Raw genomic sequence first — 21,304 nt, 5'->3', positions numbered from 1 at the left:
GAGTAACAGATCTGGACAGTACACTGTTTTCCAGTTAAAAATTTTAAGGTTCTTAAGATACAGAAACCATTCTACTAATCATATTAAAATGCTGTTATATATTAGAAAAGCATAAGTGAATTGTCACAGTTCTATTTTGATATTTGGTATTATTAAGAATGCCTGTATTTTAAAAATCTTGTCTCACTGGATTTCTACGTGACCTACCAGTTTAACCTTAAAATTTATTTTAAAAAGTAATGTAATCCTATACATTTACCAACATTTAAATTATCTGAAAGGTAAGAAGTAATTAGCATCAAATGTTTCTTAAAGATCATCTGCTTTTAATATTTCCTCAGTTGTCTTACCAGCCTTCACTATGGGAAATACTAACAACTTTTAAGAGGAGGAGAAAAATTGGTCAAATGGATCATTATACAATAAAGTTGAAATAACAACATCCAAAATATGCTGGTGAATGCTTTTTTTAACCTACCTTGCAAATGTTTCAACTCTATGTTTTTAATTATGTAATCTGTTCTCTTGAAAAAGGAAATAAGTACTGATGTGGTCTCCAGAATTATTTTACAGACCACTTTAGGGCGTTATTAATAACTTCCGGCAATCAGATTTTGAAAAATGATTATCTAAAACAATTTATTGAAGCCTTAGAGGTTTGTAAATATCATATTGAAAAGCAGTTCATTATATGTTAATATGTTTTGGATTAGAATCATGTTAACTTGTCATTGTAATTTCAGTTAAAAACACTAATCTAATAATTAAGTTAGTGTCATTAAGGAGCATCCTTAATAAAGAACATCTACTAAAAATATATATACTAGTTTTAGATGTTATCAAATCTCAGTTTAATTCAAATAGATATAAAAATTTGGACTTCAAATAATTCCATTTATATGCATGTAGATGTTCCCACAGGCTGTCCAAAGTCCCTACACCATGTTCATTTTAAGATGGATATGCACAGCATTTACTTCAGTTCACAGAGTGTGGACAGAAAACAATCTACAGAAGCTTTTACAGGGTTTAAAAGAGTTCTTATCACCCATGCCAACTGTGCTTCTCTGAACACAAAACTGCTTTTGAAACCAAGCATTCATTTGCTAAAACAAGGCATCTGCTGTTAAAGAGATTGATTATCCTGGGGCCTGACCTAATTGGGAGATTAGATATGGTTCCTACTCTGGATGGCATGGTTTAGAGAGAAAAAAATCAGACCAGAAAAAAAGCAAACTTCTTTTGAACAACAGTGTACTTTTATTTAATTCTAATTTTCTTTAAATAGAAACAAACAGTATTGCAAATGTCCGATCGGTGAAATTAGCGTTATGTATAAACTACAAATTTGTTGAGTTCACCATGTCATTTCTTTAGTAACAGGTACATATTCACTTTCATCCAATAAACCAAACATTACTAAAAATTGACTTTTTTGTCACATCCCACTGAGTCAAGATCACTGTATGATACACCACACGCAATGGCACACACGCACACACACACACACACACACACAAATCTGGCCTTTTACCAATGGTGCCCTTTCGCTGCTTTCTATTGCCAGTTAGGTACTGGATTTTTCCCTCCAACCACAGACAGCACCTCACTGCTGTGGCTAATTGCATTTTTCTTCCTATCCTTTGACAACCAGACCTTTGTTAATGCTATTCATCAATATATCGGACTCAGGTCATCCATCCCAAACGTGACAAAAGACACAGATGCCCATGGAAATCGCTCTCCCCAAAAGTCTGCGCCCTCTTCTAGCAGTCACAGGCCCGCGCCCCCTCCCACCCCTGTTCGCTCTCTTTGTTGTCACTCTGTCATGCTTGGAAAAAGCGGCTACTCACGGGCTTCACGAAACGCTATGCTTTGTTTACGCAATAAATCAAGTAACCAAGTTAATCATGAAGCTAGATGTAATTTTCTATGCAAAACTCCAAAATAGCTTATTCCAGTTGAACTTCAAAACAGATCCATTTCCCAGAATGAAGTCTTCTACTCTTTTTTTTTTTTTTTAACCTTTCTTGGACCCTCCAGATAAAACCAAGTTGATTGTCCTCTTTCACTGAAGAAAGAAGGTTTCAAGTAGAAGTGCTCGAGCAGAAGCGCGGGACTGAATTATTCATAAAAAACCTCACAATTGAGAAGTCGATTTTACTACTTGATACTTTATTGCTTTCAGTACAATTTGCATTAAGAACTAATTGCTCAGAATGTCTACCTTCTAAAGCCTTAAGTAACTTATAAGTAATTTTGAAATACTTAGAAACTACCATAAAGATGCTTTTAAAGGAAGTTTATTATAGATTTAAATGACACAGGGAACATACTATGTGTGTAGATACAGCCATATTCCAGAATCGAGACTTCTTTCCATTCGCTTTTTACTCTTTATATATTTCCACCTCATATATTTTAATAGTCACTATTTTTAGACACTAAGTCATAAGACAGAAACAGATAATTTGTTAAACAGAAAAACAATTTATCCATAGAGAAACCAGCAGCAATACATATTTTAAGGAAAGCATAACAAACTAATATATGTGATTTTCTGATCTCAATTTTAAAGACTTTAAAATTCAATTACGATTGAGTGAAAATTTGGTAAAATCCTAAGAAACTTAGAAGGCTACTAAAGCTACTACCTCTATCTTCCACTCACAAATACAACCGTGCAAAATCTAATATGTTCATCTGTTCATTAAAAGAACAAAAAGGCAGAAATACTTTATTGAACCTATGTAATAAAATGACATCAACTACTAGCAACCCACTAGAGCCTAGCAAACATTATAGAACGCATCAGCAACCTGAGGCACTGGACAGCGCAGGCCATCCGCTTACGGGACTGCTCTGTGGTGAGGCCGACAGGGGCAGGTCTCGTCCCAACCTCTTCAGTCTCCTAGGAGTCTTCGTACTTGCCCAAGGGCATATGTCATGGCAGCCCTTCCCACACTCCTGAGCTCTTCCTAAGGCATCGTGGGACAGTAACACTCAACTTTGTAAGCCCCTGAGATATTCACTTCTGTGTTATAACAGTATTTTTAGCTACTCTTGGGAGTTAAATATTATAATTTCTTATCAATTCAATGGAGACTAAAGGTAACTCAAAACTATTAAGATTCAATGTAGAATTCCAAAAACAAAAAGAAACCTACCTTATTAATAATCTTTTAATTATACAAACCCATAACCGCACCTAACTTTTAAGAATAACGAAAATCTGTGAATACATTTTAAATATCTAAATGCTGCAGTCTGTTGCTTCTCATACTAGGATCTATAAGAATATTCTTAGAGATATACTAATTGAATGGAACTTGATTTCAAGTTTTATTGTTATGACACTATAAAACGAGTTTAAAAAGGCATAATCTGGATGATCCGAAAGACTACGTAAAAGAGAATTGTCATTTATTTCAGTGTAAAAGATAGCATCTTTATTTACAAACAAATTGGGACTGAGCGATCATAAAAAGACGTCATCGAATTTTGAATCCACTTGATCTCCAACATCACACCCAAACCTCTGGAGTTCAGTAAGCCTTTTTGTTGTTGGCTGATGTTAAAAGGGTTATGTACATTATTCGAGAATGAAAAACACTGCCATATTCAATTTATAAGGGGAAAACCCCAACACAAATAATAGAATTAATGTGCATGACTGATCTGTAACCTGATGAATACGGCTTGACTACCGTATTGTTCAAATAAGCTATAAACACAAGGCAAGTTATAAGAGAAATGTTCCAGTTGAAAAGGCCAAGTTTATCTAAATAGAAAAAATATAAATGAATTTAAAGAAAAGTGATTTTTTGTTTTCACAAAACTTTTTCTTCCTATAAATGTTTAGAAAGTAGTATTGACAAATATTGATTTTTTGTTTTCACAAAACTTTTTCTTCCTATAAATGTTTAGAAAGTAGTATTGACAAATATTGATTTTTTGTTTTCACAAAACTTTTTCTTCCTGTGTTTATAAAGTGATATTGACAAATATTCCTATAAATGTTTATAAAGTGGTATTGACAAAAAAAAAGACCCATATTTATGGTTTATTTATTTTGTTCTGTCTATGGAACTCCTCAAAAGATAGTTTTTCACTTATTCAAACATCTTAGTTTTATCATTAGTTAGTAGATTTAGCAAAATTAACTCAGCTATATTTACATATTAAGTAATAATATAAATAACTCTACATATATGAAATATTTAGAAGCAACAAGCAAAAATGTACTATAGGCATAAATTGTTGGCCAAATATAATATATAATTACAAAATCACTTAACACATTAAATCTATTTTCATTAATTTAATAGCAATCATGGTCTTTTAATTCTTCATAGTTTCCATATCTGAAACTGTTCTGGGTTGTTCTGAATTTCAGTTATATTTTAAAACATACTGTGCTTTCAAACCCAAGTGATTACAGGACCCATTCTTCATATATCATAGACATATTACACACACATACACACACACATACACACACACACACACACACACACGTATTGCCTCAAACAGTCTTTGGGAATTAAACATAAATAAGATTATCATCTACCTTTCAAATTATACCTTTTGGTACCTAACCATGGTTGAGCTATCAAAAGACTTCGAAGTGACTATATATCACTATCGTAATAGGATTATAATGAAATTATCATAATAAAATCATAATAAAATATAGTAATGCTTTCTGATAAGAAAATAGCCCATGATTTTCATTACAAAACTTATGGAATTATTAATATGTTTTCAATAACATTTAGTACTTTAAATTTTTACTAAAGATAAAATTTTAATATCTTATTAAGCCACTGCTTATTAATAAAATGTTGGGATTCAAATTTGTTGTGCTATCTTCATAAGCATGTGAACCAACAGTCAAAGAGCCCTTTGGAAGAAAGTATGTGGGGAAAATGGGTCTTTAGGAAACTTACATCATGCAATTTAATTCTTAAACCCCTGAAAAAATATAAACATTCATAAGATCTACAAAATAAACCTTAAGTAATCAGAGCAGAACCTTTCCAATTTTAATTCTTGCCCTTCACTTCAAATGAGAAATAATCTATATAAGAAAAAAAAGAAAACTTCAAAATTTATGACAGCATCCTTGTTTTCAAAGCCAATTCCTCAGACTGACATTACGAAATACCTATGTGCACCAAGATTTTTTTTCAAATTATTGTAGATGAATGTCTTAGTAAAGTTATCATAAAGTTTTATCAGATTAAGAATTAACTGCTCTATTTCAAGATGTTAGCCTCGAGAATAAAATAACACCTGACAGTTTGAAGAAAAACTCTCCAAAGTCTATAAGAATGACTTAACTACCTAAAATGTTCTTTTTCACATAAAACAAAGTAATATGCAAATTAAATGTAAAGATAAGTACATATGTACATGTGTGCACATACTAAATGTTTAAAAGGACGCCAGTTCTGTAATATATTATGATTCAACAATTCATTCTGATGTAGCCCACATATAGGAATACCTTAGGAAGCACTAAATTTGTTTTTCCTTCATTCTACTTTAAACTGAAGCACACACACATTTTTAAAAAGTATTATAAAAAGCGTTTTTAAAAAGTATTGTTTCACATGTAAACAGTGCCATCTTCTGGCAGTTGGAATTGTTTGTGCTAACGTAAAATTTATCACGGGGTGTCACTTCCGTTTTCTTGACAAGTTATGTGTACAGTTTATTGCGTAAAAATCCTTAGTCTAAAACCAGTTAATTCCTTAAAAATAACCTTTAAAAAATAAGAGCATCTTTCTGCACATCTTCAGATAGATATAATTTAAAGAGAGAGTACGTCAGGAACCCTTGGTTCTGCGACTGGATGCTGAACCTTAGACTAATTATGCAGCTGCTCTGGACCTCAGTTTCCTCACCTGTAAGATTGCTCGACTTAGTCACTGCTACTTCCGTCCTAAAATTCCACTTGATTCTAGCCTTGGAAATGTTTAAGAGTGGTTCTAGTTTCAGCGACCTAATGTGGAATACAGGCCTGTTTCTGACACACTTTTTCATAGTTATCTCTTTTTATTAATATGGATTTGTTTGGTTATGCACACCCCTTGAATTTTTATCAAAAATAAATCTTAATGAATACTTCATCCTGTCCAAATAGCTTTCCCCTAAACAATACACATTAGAAGGAATTGATTAAATTGTGAATAAAGGTAAACTCAAGTAACTGAAAACAAGAACAAAAATGTGCAACGGTAAGAGCGCATGCTTTAGAGGAGATGGAGTCAGGGCCAGGGCAAGCACCAGAAAGTTAATGGGGAAGAAGGCCCTCAAAGCTTCTGGATTCTTAAGTGTCACTGCAATAAACAGGAAACAGAACAGAACAGGCTCAGAGTCTGGGCTGCTCCTTCTAACATTCCTACAGCTTCTGCCAACATTACGCTGTACTGCAGGCCTGCCACCTTGGACTTATCTCTACTACCATTTCATTCTTCCTCCATTACAGTCATCAACCCAATTCTTGTTTCAAAATGTCTTGCTCTGATGCATACTTCTTATTCAAACCCACTGGCATCTTTCTAGCTCTCGCTCTCAATCTCCTAGGCCTGTACTACTAAAATATCTATCAGAGTCTTCTGCTTTTCAAAGAGAGATTTAAGGACTTGCCTCAGAATCATCTGGGATGCTGGCTAAAACATGCCTTCCTTGAGACCCCATAAATAGATCAGCTGTGTCCAACAGTAATATAACATGAGCCACATGTGTGATTTTAAATGTTCTGGTAATCATGTTAAAAACTGAAAAGAAACAAGTGAAATTATTTTAATATTTTACTTACTTTGATGTATGTAAAATATAATTTCAATTTGTAATCAATTTAACAGTATATTTTTTATACTGTCTTCGAAATCTGTTTTATACTTGTAGCATACCTCAATTCAGCCCAGCACATTTCAAGTGCTTAAGAGCCACCTATGGCTAGTGGCTATGGTCCTGGGCTGAACCAGACTTGGAGAAGGAGGAATAGAAGCCAGGAATCTATGTGCCGATTGAAATATCCAAGGGATTCTTTCACACTCTCAAGTTTGAGGACTGTCACTCTAGACTGTCCTGTACACAATTTATTCTATAACCTTTACTGAATTTACATTTGACGAAAATGCCCCTTTAATTTTGTCAATCTAAGAACCTAGAAATCTCTGGTAAGTCCAGTTCAATCAACTCAGATGGGTGTTCAAAGCTCCCTAAAAATGGACTCACCTTATCCATCCAACCTGCTCTCCAATTGGAAAATGTTTTGAAATTTTCCTAGGCAAGTATTCAAATGCTCATTCATTCAACAAATATTCGTGGAGCAGTCACGAAATGTCATCATGGAACCTCCATCAAACAGGTTAGATACAACACACAATTCACCTTGTATTACAACAATGAAACTGTAACAACGAAAGCAGTGCTCTGAAACACACCATGAGGCGCTTTGAGAATATAAGAGCAGGACCTTATAGTCTGAAGGGTCAAAGAAAATTTCTTTAATGTAGTAACATTTAAGTTAAAAAAAAGAGTATAAATGTAATTAGGAATTTGAACAGATAAAATGAAATTTCTAGGCAGAGGAAAGAAAGCACATTACAAAAAGCCCGAAGGTGGAAAAGTTAGTAGCGGAGCAGGCAGGTAGGAAAGTAACCTGAAAGGCGACTGAAGTAGCCAGGAGCCAGATAAGGCCAAGCTTGTGAGGCTTCAATGTCTTTAGTTCAGGTATGCATATTTACACAGAACTAGATCATACACTCCTTGAAAAGTACAGATCGCATCTTCTGAACCTTAATTATTTCTTATAGCTCCTCACAGAGCAGAAAGTATTTAATAAATACTTCCTCTATATATGGAAAACATGTATTTTACTAAGCTTTTACATTTTACAATCTTCAAATTATACTAACATTTATTTGCATGTTCGGATAGATAATTTACAAACTATTTTACAATGAAACTCAAGGAAGTCTTCCCTGAAGTGCTGAATATTAATATAAAGTTCCTTAGAAAAACAGAGACAATTTTTCTTTGGAGTAAGGTGCCCATTGTGGTCCACACGCGTGACTCTAGAATTCTGGCTCTAACCCAATGTTCTAGTGGAAGGAGTGAAAAGATAGGGATTTAAACACACACGTACTCACGCACCACCGAGACTAAAGGATGTTAAAGAAAACATGTTATTGGGTCAAGTCACCCTGTTATTCTGTTTTATTCTTCAAACTGATTAAAATTGTGATAGAATTCTATGATGGCCCCTCCAAACTCGTGGCCTTAGGGGGCACATCGTATAGAACCCCTCTCCTGGAGTGTGGCCAGAACTTGGGATGATGAGAGGATACCACTGCCAGAATTAGGTTTATCCAGGTGAGATTATCAGGTCTGACCTAATCAGGTGAGCCTTTAAAAGGGGCCTTGAAATCAGAGACTTAAGTGTCACAAGGCCTATGGAAGGACTATCTGGCTAAGGCACAAGACTGGCTCTGGCCAACAGCTAGCAAGACAAGGACCTCAGTCCAAGAACCACAAAGACACTAACTCTGGCAACAACCAGGGGATTGGAAGAGGACCCCAGACCTTAGCTGAGATCCCACGTGTAGACGCCTTTATCTGCAGCTTGTGAGACTGGCAGAGCTACGCCATGCCCAGACTCCTCGCCTACAGGATGAAGAAAATAAATGTTTCAAACCACTAATTTGTGGTAATGTGTTATGGTTATGTAGCAATAGGAAACAACTCAGGCATTCCTCAATTAATTAAATAACAATTAAGTATGTCCGGTGAAGTTTTTCAGACCCATTTTACAAATAATTTTTCTGGCCGCTTTAAGAATAAAATTGTTTCACAATTGACGTGAACATTAATTATACATCATCTCCCTAATACTTCTCAGCCTAACACGAAATCACTAAATCTGGGAATCAAAATTCCCTGAAAAGTACTTGTCGATGGGCCTTTTTGGGGACCTGCCGCCGCCTGCCGGTGGGCAAGGTGGACGGAGCCCAGGCTGGGTCTCCAGATTCAGTCCCCCCCACCCCCCGACGCCGTCCCACGTCGGGCTGCGGAGGAGGTGAGCCAGCCCAGGGCCAACAGCAGACGAGGGGCAGAAAAGCGGCTGCGGCTCGACGGCCTAACCTGTCCCATTTCTCGGGGAAGGCCGCGATCCTGCAGCAAGCAGGCCCCCGAAGGCTGTGGCTGGGCTGCCAGCACGCAGTTGCTCTGCGAACCCCCAAAGCATTTGACAAAAGCTTCGAAAGTGCACAGGGGAGCATCGCGGCCACTTAAGCCACAGCTGGCGGACAACTCATAGCACTTGGAGAACATCTCTGAAACTCGGAAGTCGTGCCCCTGGTCGCGCGGTCCTCCGGCCTAGGGAGCAGACACTTGCATCGGAATCTACTCGCTTCCCTCGGCCCCATCGATTTGACCACGCCCAGAAGTGACCCCAGGGACCGAGCAGCAGATGAGCACCCGGAAGAGCCGGCCGCGCCTCCCACCGCGCCTGCGCGGCTCGCCCGCTGCGCGAGGGCGGAAGGGCGGGCGGGCCCGGCTGCGCCTGCGCGGCGGCGCCGGCGTGCTGCGTCGTTACTTTTGAAACGAGTGGCGGGGAGCGCTGCGGGCCGCCGCGGCCGCCGTCTGCGAGTGGGCGCGCGCCGCGTCTGTGGGCCTGGCCATGGCGCTGCAGCTCTCCCGGGAGCAAGGCATCACCCTGCGCGGGAGCGCCGAAATCGTGGCCGAGTTCTTCTGTAAGTCCCGCGCAGGCCGCAGGGCGGGAGACCGAGCCCGGCCGCGGGAACGGGAGGGGGGAGGGGGAGCGGCGGGGCGGCGTGCGGAGCGGCCCCGGGTGCAAGCCTCCTGCCCCGCGGGGGAGTCCGGCAGGGGGGATGCGGGCGCCTCCTCCGGGCACGACCCCAGTCGGTGGTGGAGGAAGGGGTTCAGCGTTGCCCAGGCCTCCCGCGACGTAGCCCCTTCCCCTGAGCCCTTCCAAAAGTGCAGTCCCGCTCCAGCGACCAAGGACAAAGTGCAACTGGGTGGGGTCTGGTGTGCATTTTCACCCGTCCCACCCCCAGGTGACTCTGAGGGTGGTGGGGATGGACTGCACTTTGGGGAGCGCTGTTCTGTACCAGGCCACTTGGACCTTCTGATAGAACCTGGCAGGACTTGCAAGGGGAGAAAAGCAAAGAGGGTGAGGCTTGCTCGAGGCGCAAAAGCCTGCTCTGACGTCCTCTAACGGCGTAATCTGAGCTTGGACTCCGATTACAGCGAGGTGAGATTTGGCAGTGGTAAACTGCACGTCTGCCATTTTTCATTTATTGCCACATAAGTGCAGGTAATTCTTTTACTTAGAAGCAAGATTTTGAGGATGTTTAATGGCACTTTGTCCCTACTCTGCTTTCAGCAGGACACACAAAAATACGTGTCTAGGCATTTACAGCTTAATACCAGTAATGAAACCTTTGCCACATCTAAATATGTTTTATTTTCCGGTATTACAAAGTGACAGTGACTCGTCCTGAACATTTTTTCTGTTTACAGCATTTGGCATCAACAGCATTTTGTATCAGCGTGGCGTATATCCATCTGAAACCTTTACTCGAGTGCAGAAATATGGACTCACCTTGCTTGTAACTACTGATCCTGAGCTCATGAAATACCTGAATAATGTGGTGGAACAACTAAAAGGTATTTAATTGTTGGAAACAGTTTTGGGTTTTTTCACACCATCTAGGATCCACATTTTCTAGCATCTTCGTGGTCATTTTTCAGCTTTGTATATAGAAGGTATAAAACACTGTCTCATATATAGTGACTCAGTTGGGAGGAAGCAAATAATATAAATTGAAAGAAAGTCCACTCTTGTCCCATGACATTTTTGAGTGGGCAGATTCCTATTTTGATAGGAATCTGATATGGCTTAACAAAACTCTCCATCAACTTCAACTATTTCCATTCGTCTTTTTAAAAAATCCTACCGGTGAGTCAGTGAGCCTTTTCTAAACATTCATTATTTTTTTTTTTCTTTAGCTCAAGAAGTTGCCGTACTGTTGGGTCAATACTTGTTTTGCATCTGTTTTTTTCTTTCTAGAATTCCATTAGTTTTGCTTTCATGTTTCTTTCCATTTAGGACCCTCACTTCCTATTTTTCTGAGTTGTAGGATATTCCTCCTTGTCTTCCCACTTCATCTTCCAAAGTTCTAGTTCCAAAAAATGCTACAGTGGTCATCTTTTTTTAAATTTTTTAAATTCATGAATCATTTTGTTTGTTTCAAGTAGCTTCATTTTAAAAATTCCATCGTATTTTTATTAACTTCAAGGCTAAATCACCCATGGGCCTTCGTAGGGCTGCACTGGTCTGACCGGTCCTGGAACCTCCAGGCACCGATGGATCTGTCTTCATCTTGGTTTGATGGAGAATCGAAACTTGCCTAAGCTACTGGACTCTGGGGTTGTCCCCTTTGAGAGTACGCTGATGACATTTCATCTCAGACAGACTTTCCTATTTAACATCTCTTATTTTCGTAAAAATGGAGGATTTGCGCCTCTTCAGGGCACATTGTTCAGTCTGCTTTGAATCCCATCCCTCTGGGTTTCTTATGGGTTCGACCCTATTTCTTCCTTGTGTTTTTGACTTAATTTGTTTTGATTTGGATCATTTCCAATTTTAAAAGAAAAAAAATTACCACCCAATCTCTTCCTTTTCAGAGCTAAAGTTGTTAGTCTGTACTAGGGGTCAGCTAGGCTGAGAGGCCTGATCCAGCATATATCCCGTTTTAGTCTAATAAAGCTAAGACTATTTTTACACTTTTAAAGATTATGGGGTGAAAAGCAACCAAGACCTAGGTGGCCCACATTCCTTAAATATTACTAAGTTATTTTCTGTCTCTTTAAAAGCCACTGCTGGTTCCTGAATATACTACTTCAATTTCCAGGATGAATTCAAGGCTCGATCTCAGGCCTCTTCTCACTGTGATCTCTAGAGTCTCTGACAGTGCATAGCTTCACTGACAGCCTAATGGTTGACTCAAAACTTCCATCTAACGCGTCCTCCCTGACGCCAGGTGCACTGGCTCCCCTTATATCTTTATGTGGCCATCCCAGAGATAACTTTAGACTCAGGGCGTGAAAACTAAATCTAAGGTCATCATCGTTTCAGTCCTCTGTCCTCTTGGTGACTGGACCATCCCTCCCACCAGTGATCAGCCAGAATCTGGGGGCTATCCTACAGATACACTCTCTCCTGTCCTTCAGTATATTAAATGCTTTTGAGTCTCAGACCTAAATTCATAGTTTAGCTAGAACTCCCTCAGGGAGTCAGCTTTTGCCATTTTATGCTCGCTTTGCTTCGTATATCACACCTAGCAGTTCTCATGGTAATTTCACGTTTACTGGTGCAAGGACTAGTGCCTGTCTCCCACACTTGTACCGTGGGTTAGGACGGAAGTACTGCATGTCCCCTGCTCAGCACCCAGCACCACACCCGCACAAGCACTGAGAATTCGAAAACAGGAGCCGGGTTATTGATGGGGCAAGTTTCCTATGCAGGTTGGGGTTCCAGAATGCCAGTGGTAAGAATCTGCCGAGGGCGTGAGCTGGGACCTGAGAGAGTCACTCTGTGATGCAGCAGAGCAGAAACGGTGTCTTGTTGTGTATTGCAGATTGGTTATACAAGTGTTCAGTTCAGAAACTGGTGGTAGTCATCTCAAACATTGAAAGTGGCGAGGTCCTGGAAAGATGGCAGTTTGATATTGAGTGTGACAAGACTGCCAAAGATGATAGGTAAGTATGAATTAAATTGTTTCCACTTTTATACATTTTTTCCAAAATGTTTTCTTTACTAGATGAGTTCTGATTATATTGAACTAATTTCATTTAAGGTATAATTTGTTTCTAAGATGTGTTAATTTTAGTTCAGTCTCCTGTGGAAAAGAGTTTTGCCCACTTTAGCATGTCATTGGTTTGTATAGTGCACTTTTAACATAACTGCTGAGTCTTACTCTGTGAATTCCACACTTTGGTGTTTATGGTGGTGTTTGTAAAACCACACATGATATGAGATGGGCCCTTTAGTGAGCTGTTAGAGGTGCTCGTACCATCAGGGCGATCCCAGACTTTCCCGGCTTAAGGTGCGGCTTATTTGATTTTGGAAGCATTTAATGAACTAAATAATCTTACCAATGCTTTAAATGATGTGTTAAAACTAAAAATGAGTCAATGTGGTTTCTTTGACAGCACACCCAGAGAAAAGTCTCAGAAGGCTATCCAAGATGAAATCCGCTCAGTGATCAGACAGATCACAGCTACTGTCACATTCCTGCCACTGCTGGAAGTGTCCTGTAAGTATTACACAGCTTCACATGGGCTTAAATTTGTTGGGGAAAAGATTAATCTGCTGCTTTAAGAATTATCCCTTTATTAAATTTTTTTTATAATTATCAATATTATATACTGTGAGGAAAAACAATATAAAGCAAAAGTTATATGCATTCTAGAAAACTTAGAAATTCTGAAAAGGAATGAAAGTATGCCACAGTACTCACTCTTGGACATTTTGATGTAATTCCTTTCACTCTTTTTATTGTCTGCAGATTTTTCATGCATGTAATTAAGACTAGCTTTAACTGTGTCTTGCTTTTCTTAGTTACTGCTTCAGTCATCAGACCCTTCCTGACTACCTGCTGTATACCCAGCTATCTACCAGCCCCTGTTCTGCACACTGGGACACAGCAGTCACAGAATCAGCACGTTCATTTTCTGTATCTTAACAGTCATGCTGTCCCATGTGATTATACTCTTTCTGCAAATATTTTTTAATGGTTCTCTCTTTAAAGAGAAAACTTGAATGTCATAAGTTGAAATAAAAGGAGTGTAGTTATTGTCTACTAAAAGGAATTACCACTGGGGAAGAGCAGTAACCTAGTAATTAGAGACCAGGCTCTCCTCCCCTTTCTGGCAATATGGGTGGTTCAAAATGAGAGAGAAACGGGGACGGTCGTTTTACTTCTGAAAAAATAATGTACTTTAATGATCTTGTCCCATATTCAGGTTCATTTGATCTACTGATATATACAGACAAGGATCTGGTGGTACCTGAGAAATGGGAAGAGTCGGGGCCACAGTTCATTGCCAATTCTGAGCAAGTCCGTCTCCGTTCCTTCACTACTACAGTCCACAAAGTGAATAGCTCGGTGGCCTACAAAATCCCTGTCAACGACTGAAGATGAGATGAGACCGATGATGTGATTCTCAAACGTGCTTTTCCTGAAGCCACGTCAACAGTTCATGTGTTTTATTTCATTGGTTAATTTTTAGATGGGGAAACTTAACATACTTCACTGAGCTATGCATAATTGTCCTATTTTTTGGTACCTGTTTGACTTTCCATAGGGTGGACATAATTTTTTTGCACACCAGGACAACCAGCACATTACATCAACACTGTCATGTCAGTTCGTTTGAAGGTGGTAAATATAGGTGGCAAAACTTCCGCTATAAAGCTAAATGCCTTCCTAAATCAGACCTTTTGGTCAAGTAGCTTGACTCAGAATATAGGTAGGGAGATATTTAAATGTGAAACACAGCAAAAGAAGTCTGAATATTCAGAATCTTTGTTTAAATCCTAAAGTAACTGGTAATCCATAAACAAAATATTGCTGTTGGGTCCTTTTGCCATTTATTGCATTTGTATAGTTTCCATATTGAAAAAACTCCAGTTATTTGATTTTAATTTATATAACTAACACCTACAAAGCTACCGATAGTTCTACTTTTTAAATTCTGGTGATACAGAACTCTTAAAAATGTCTTTTTGTGTTTTATAAAATCAAGCTTTAAATAACAGTGATAAATAAAGTTAAATGTGTATGTTTAAATGTGCCGTAAGTTATTTTTATGCTGGTATGGTGTTAACAGCTAAGTAGTAAGATGGACTCAGCATAGTAGTCCCCCCTTATCTGTGGTTGGGCTTTCCGTGGTGTCAGTTACCCATGGTCCAAAAACATTACATGGAAGATTCCAGAAATAAACAATTCATAAGTTTCAAATGGCATATAGCATGATAGAAGCTCATGCCATCTAGCTCTGTCCTCCCCAGGGATATGAATCATCTTTGTCCAGTGTCTCCAGGCTGTAGACACGCCCCACCCCTCCGTCACACAGTACCCTTCTCGGGGATCAGACCAGTTACCAAGGTTGACAGTGCTTGTTCAGGTCCCTCTCATTTTACTTAATGGCCCCAAAGCGGAAGAGCAGTGATGCTGATGATTCAGACATGCCAAAGAGAAGCCATAAGCTGCTTCCTTTAAATGCAAAGGTATGTAAGTACAGGAGAAACGGCATCTGTAGAGTTTGGTACTACCCACAGTTCCAGGCATCCACTGGGGATCTTGGATAAGGGGGGATGACTGCCTAGCTAATATTTCTTGTGCAGACTGGGTTGTAGGGCCTAAGGATACAAAGTTAAGTCTTGAAGTACTTTGAATTTAATGGACAATCCTTGATTATATCCCCTTCACCTCATAACGGTAAACTTCAGTGCGTGAAGTGATCAGTGTCATTTGGAATTAATACAGTTAGCAAGTATTGGATTGTAGAAGCCTTTTGTATACTCAGTTTATTGTCAGCCTAGTGTTCCTTATACATGTAAACACCATGTCTATTCCTGTGCCTGTGGCTTCACTGATTCTCATTGGTATGTTCTTTTATCCAGTTCCCACCTATCTTTCCAAGGTCAATTTAAGGCAAACTTCTAGTCTTATCTGTTCTAAATCTTATTTTGTAATAATTCAATTTATCATGGGGTTAGTATCAGACACTGTTCTAAGCTCTTTATGTGAATTCATTTGACCTTCGCTATTAGGTACACATAGTCTCTATCCGTTCACTCAAAAATTACATTCTGAGCATCTATTAATGTGCAGAACACCGTGTGCCATGTGCCGGAGGGAGTGGAACAAAGTCCCTCCCTTTCTGAAGCTTGAGATTTCAAGAGGAAAATACGAAGTGACCAAACACACTCGCTCCGTTATGTGTTTGTCTTCGTGCTTTCCTCTCGCATCTCTGATCTAACTGCGTGCTTGTTACGGGGGAAGGGCAGCGTCTTTGTCCTTCCACCTCTGTGCTGGGCACAGGCGCCAGGTGTGACCGGGGATGGTGGGTGCTGAGAAGCCCACTCCCTAACAGTCGTTGAAGCTATCTAATTGAGGTCCACCCACAGGCCTTTTTTTCCTGAATGGGAAAAGTAGATCTGCAGAAATGGAAATGATGCTGAGTTAGGTATGGTCAAGAGTCAGGTTTCCAAATGACATGAGGACACTGTTCAGATGAAAACATTTGCATTCTTGGGCTGTTCATAACCTCTTAACATTTGAAAGGCAGGTTGAAAAGGAAAGCAGAAATACAGAGAAGCAAAAGTATGGAGAGAGTTGAAATTGCTGGTCTTATTTTTAGGAAATACGTTAAAATCTATCGAAAGTAGTGACTGCTTCAGGGAATGTACTTCTTTGCCAAACAAAGGAAATAATAAAATGGTTCTTCCCTCAAAAGCTCTCCAATAGCAGCATTCTTGTATATTACTAATAACACTTAAACTTGTTATTTATGTCTTTCTCAAACAATCCTAATATTACCACTTGTGTGATTTAGCATGGTACTGACTTCTCTCTCCTTTATGAGTTATGCCCAGAATTAATGCTCTAGATTTGATTTTTAGTCTCAGAAATCAGAGCTTCTGCCACACAATCTATTGCCTACAAATGACTCTATAGGACCAGTTCTGCATCAGGCTCTTCTTTATTTGAAAACGGCAAAAACTGGCTTTGGAAAAATTTAATGGAAGAACATTCGCTGCCTAAGAAACCAAAGGGATCCCTGAAAACCAGAGGAGGAGGGCAGCTTTGGGTTCTCAGGGACAAATCTGTGATCTCTATATGTCTTTATGTGATAAATGGACCACTGGCGTGGCCCAGTGACCGACCCAAATGACTCAGATTGATGGTTTCAAGGAAAGTGCCAATGAAAAAGCTTTGTGTTTTAACAATCTGAGATGTAAGACTAAGAGTTCATGAACACGTGAAAGCGTGTTTTTAAATACATTGACCACTTCATCTTGGCCAACATTAATTAATGGTTAAATCAGATTTTTATGCTACTTGCATGTTACCATCTACTTGGTGAGGTTTCTGAGGAGCTGGCTAGGATCTTTTTTACCCTTACAGATCATGTGCCAATTAAAAAATAAATACATCGGAGTTGAGTGGGGGCCGAGATGTGAGCATCGGTAAAGCTAGATGGAAAAGCTCTGGCTTCTGAGTCCAGCCGGACTGGCCCCACCCTCTTTCGACACCTTGACGCTTGCGTTAGGAAGGAGGTGGTGAAACTGACAGGTGGGAGAACTGTGTCTGACTTCCACGCCACGTTACAACAGAGAAGCCCGGGTTCCAAGAGACGGTGGAGGCCTCGAGTCCCGGTCTGGACTCCGACAAGTTCCACTTGCTATAGGCAGAGGAATGAAAACACGCTGCAGTTGAGCCCATGGAGGGAAACAGCCCCAGAAGGCACCAAAGCGCTCCTGGTCCTTGGGCTCCTCCCGCCCACGCCATCAGCCAGCGGGGCGCTCACGCTGAGGAATACCGAACTTGGGCACTGCTAGATGGCTTTTGCTGCACAGCGACAGCCGCAGAATATCAACGAGCATTTCCCCCCAGCAAGTCTGCAGGCCAACTGCATGCCTGTCTCACTCCTATGCACGTCTGCAGGTCACATGTCTCATCTCCCACTGAGGGCAGTGGCTGCCAGAACTCAGGCAGAGCTTCAGAACGCTCCCACTGAGGCACCGCTTCCCACCCAGGCACCGCTCCTGGCTAAGCCAATTTCAATGGGGCAGGAAATATTCTCCTCCCATGGAGATAGGGAGGTGTAAAACTCTGATCAATGATGAATGTGACCTAACAGACCAAAGGTTGTACACTTTTTCTTAAAGTGCCAAAAATAGTAGAGGCCCCGCAGGCACACAGTCTCTCCCGCACCTACTCCAGTCGGAAAGCAGCTTTAGACACTAACAGGTAAATGGATGAGGACGGATGCGTTCCGATCACAAAACCAGGCAGAGGGCTGATCTGGCCCACGGGTTATGGTTGCCAACCCTGTACTCGATCAGAGCTCGCCCTTTTGACAGTATTCAACCTCACCTGGGCTCAGAGCATTTGCTTTGTGACATTTAGGGCTCATGTTTACAACAACATCATCTGTTAACTCCGTCCACAAACCTCATATTGGATGAGCTTCTCTACCTTATCTCAATCTCATATTCCCTGAAACACGGCTGGCTACTTCTTTGAAGTACTTCCTCAGGACACCCCACAGTGAATTCTGATCTGAAAACTTGGGGAAAAAGGTTTCTTGGCAGATGATACATAAAAAAGAGACTCAGACTAGTATAAAGGCCCTATACCTCTATTTTCAATCACTATATAACCATGTACGCTGAGCAAACATTTTTATTAGAATGCCTGATTCAGGCTTCTTAGGTTCATTATCCTCCTTTATATTTTAGAATACAGACTCAAAAATTGTTAGCTTAATAATGTAGATGTCCATATAGGCATTTAATATATTTTACCTTCTTCATTTTTTTAGTCAGTAAAATTCATATTATTATACATTAAAGGTCAGAATAGCTATAACCCTATCTTGTAACACCTATATTTTCCACCAGATGTCACCAATGCTGTAATACTCAAATTCGGGTGAATTTCTTTTGACTAGGACTACGATCAGCTTTTCTTTTGGGATATCTGGCTACAAAAATATAAAGACAACGGTGCAGGGGAATATGACATCTGTTATTTGCTAGGCACTTTACATGAATTCTTAAATTCTCATGCTTTAGCGCATAAGTAGAACTGTGGGGCCAGCGGGCATGCAAATTACACTGTTTCTTAAAGTCTAGATGATCACTCTGTCCATCCTTTTAGCATCTGAGTGTTCAGAACAAATTAGTTTCCCTTTACTGTCCCTCACAGAACTTGACGATATCTCCTTGGGTGAGTTTGTATTTCCACTTCCCTCAGATGACTTTGACCAATGAGTGGAAAGTACCAAAGGACGAAGAGGACTTCGTCTTATACCTCGCCAACACTGTCTTAAGAATACATCAGGTGTGAGACTGTGAGCGGCTGTGAAACTCACACAGTTTTCCACTAGTCGGAAGAACCCCGGTCGTTCTTCAGGGGAAGTAATTTGTGGTTCAACTTATAAACAATAATTTCTTATTCTTTTTTATTAATTATATGAAATGACATTTCCAGTTATTTTGTTCACTGTAACCATGATAAAAGTTGGTGTTGGAATAACTTTGGAATAGGCTCTGTCTACTAAATTTCAAATTTTATTAGTTACGTTATCTAAAAACAGATCTTTAGAGACCTTTCTATTCTTTATGAATATAGCTTTGAAAGCCAGCAGTACTGACGCTTATTAAAAAAAATCTAGTTGGGAAAGCTACTTAATCTCCATTAGAGTTGACAATCCTGTTCCAATCTGGCAAAAACACTGCAACCCTGGCAACAAAACTATTAGAAAAGGTCTAGGAGAAAAATGTCAGAGTTGACCTTCGGATTACACAAGCCAGTTTATGTTACCATTTCACGTATTTTTGTCCTCTTAACCATTTGATCTATTTTTATACTAGAGAAACAAAATATAGTTTCATTTATTTGTATAAAGTCCATTTTCATCTCCGTTTATCGGCACCATTTTGGTATGCAAGCTTGTTTGCACAAAGGAACTCACATTGGATCAAAAGCTTTATTGTCTTAGAATTTTATCTGTACTGAAAAAGGCCTCTGAGGATAAGCAGGGCCACCCACACTCCATTTCCATGCAAGGGAAAGATCTCAAATGTCTTTAAAAACTATCTTGATATGGACATGTCCAGTGGATGCCTAGACATGGTTATGGATCTCTATCTGAATGGCAGTCTCACTGACCAAGCTCAGAAGTCAGTGGTTTTAAAAACCGAGTCTGTGATGTCCACACTATTTCACATCTGAATACGGTTCTGGGCTCATGTACTCAATCATAATCGCCAACACGGCTCCATCAAAGCTGGCCCGCAGCTCCCAGGCGAGTGATGGTCATCTCCCGCTGGTGCCCCACACCTGGTCAGCCTGGCTTCCTTGCAGGTGACTGGAGCTGGGGCTGGTGGGGAAGTGGAAGACGGGCCCCAGTCTATGGTCTTGGAAACTGGTCATGGGACGTGGAGAGAGCCAGACAAAAAAAATGATGAAATCTGAGTCCCAGTGAGGAGTCCTCTGGAGTACGAAAGAGCCTGAAAACCCGCAGTCCAGGGCTGTGCGGGGCGAGCGGTGTGGAGGGAGGAGGAGGACTGGATCCAAAATGAAATTCACGGTCTGGCTGCTGCCAGGGTTCCCAGTGGTAACCGTGAAGAAACATCAACTGGGGAGAGAGAATCCTTCGCAGAGTGGCTTTACCTCAGTGTGTGGCAAGGAGGGGCTGCGGCATCCAGTTAGTTCATGACTCGTGTTCTCGGTCCTCACAGCAGCCCTATGAGGTTGTTATCCCTGCCTGACATGCGTAAAAACTGAGATTCGGGAGCTAGGTGAGCTGCGCAGCTTCCAACACCCAGAGTCCATCCTGCCTCGCCCGACTCCAAAGCCAGCATTCTTTCTGCTGTTGCATCATTGCCTCTCAGCGACCAGGGAACAAGGGAGGGCGCCGCTCCTGTGCGCACAGACGCAGGCGGGACTAGAACGAGGCATGCATCCTGCCCCAAGGTGGGGAAGTGAGCACCTGGAGCCACAGTATTTGAGCATCAAGTCGCACTGACTTTCCAAAAAATACTCTTCCATAATAAGCTATCATGAAACCCTACTGCCGCATAAGAACAAGAGCATTCATTTCCTTCCAGCAATATTTTCTTTTTTCACTTGTTTTTGTTTTAACTAATTTGAGAAATAGGCACAGGAAACAAGAGATTAAATGTGTATATATATATATGTATATATATATCTGTCAAATTATGGGGTTCCCTAGTGAAGCTGGGTAGGAGGATGAGGCTGCGAGCTAAAGCAGAAACAGGGTTCCCCATGGCTCCTGCAGAGATGACACGTGCCTGGTGGGACAGCCCCCTCCTTCCCCGCTCGAGCCCGACTCCGGCCTGGGAGTAAGCCCTGCCTGCCGGCCACCAAGGGCAGAATCAGAAAGCACTACTCGAGCTCCTGTAAGTTCTAGAAAGATGTCTTCCTTGTTGCTTGGGATGGACTGA

The 21,304-nt window shown here is 40.4% G+C and overlaps 1 protein-coding gene across 1 annotated transcript; it reads left to right on the top strand.

Moving 5' to 3' along the window:
* The first annotated feature begins 9,598 nt into the window (after nucleotides 1-9,598).
* MAD2L1 (mitotic arrest deficient 2 like 1) lies at nucleotides 9,599-14,877 on the top strand. The gene is made up of 5 exons (XM_039879515.1): nucleotides 9,599-9,767; nucleotides 10,558-10,704; nucleotides 12,678-12,798; nucleotides 13,252-13,355; nucleotides 14,065-14,877. Exons 1-5 carry the CDS (start codon nucleotides 9,695-9,697, stop codon nucleotides 14,235-14,237), a joined length of 618 nt encoding a protein of 205 aa, XP_039735449.1. The 5' UTR covers nucleotides 9,599-9,694; the 3' UTR covers nucleotides 14,238-14,877.
* The last annotated feature ends 6,427 nt before the right edge of the window (nucleotides 14,878-21,304 follow it).

Source organism: Pteropus medius, unplaced genomic scaffold (assembly GCF_902729225.1).
Source record: "Pteropus medius unplaced genomic scaffold, Ma_sr-lr_union100, whole genome shotgun sequence".
Classification (NCBI taxonomy): Eukaryota; Metazoa; Chordata; class Mammalia; order Chiroptera; family Pteropodidae; genus Pteropus; species Pteropus medius.
This window is presented reverse-complemented; position numbering and strand designations above follow the sequence as displayed.

Excerpts from the sequence above, each read along its gene's own strand:
- MAD2L1 (XM_039879515.1), top strand. The coding sequence starts at position 9,695 with ATGGCGCTGCAGCTCTCCCGGGAGCAAGGCATCACCCTGCGCGGGAGC. Across the intron at positions 9,768-10,557 it reads AATCGTGGCCGAGTTCTTCT|CATTTGGCATCAACAGCATT; the intron begins GTAAGTCCCGCG and ends TTCTGTTTACAG. Across the intron at positions 13,356-14,064 it reads GCCACTGCTGGAAGTGTCCT|GTTCATTTGATCTACTGATA; the intron begins GTAAGTATTACA and ends TCCCATATTCAG.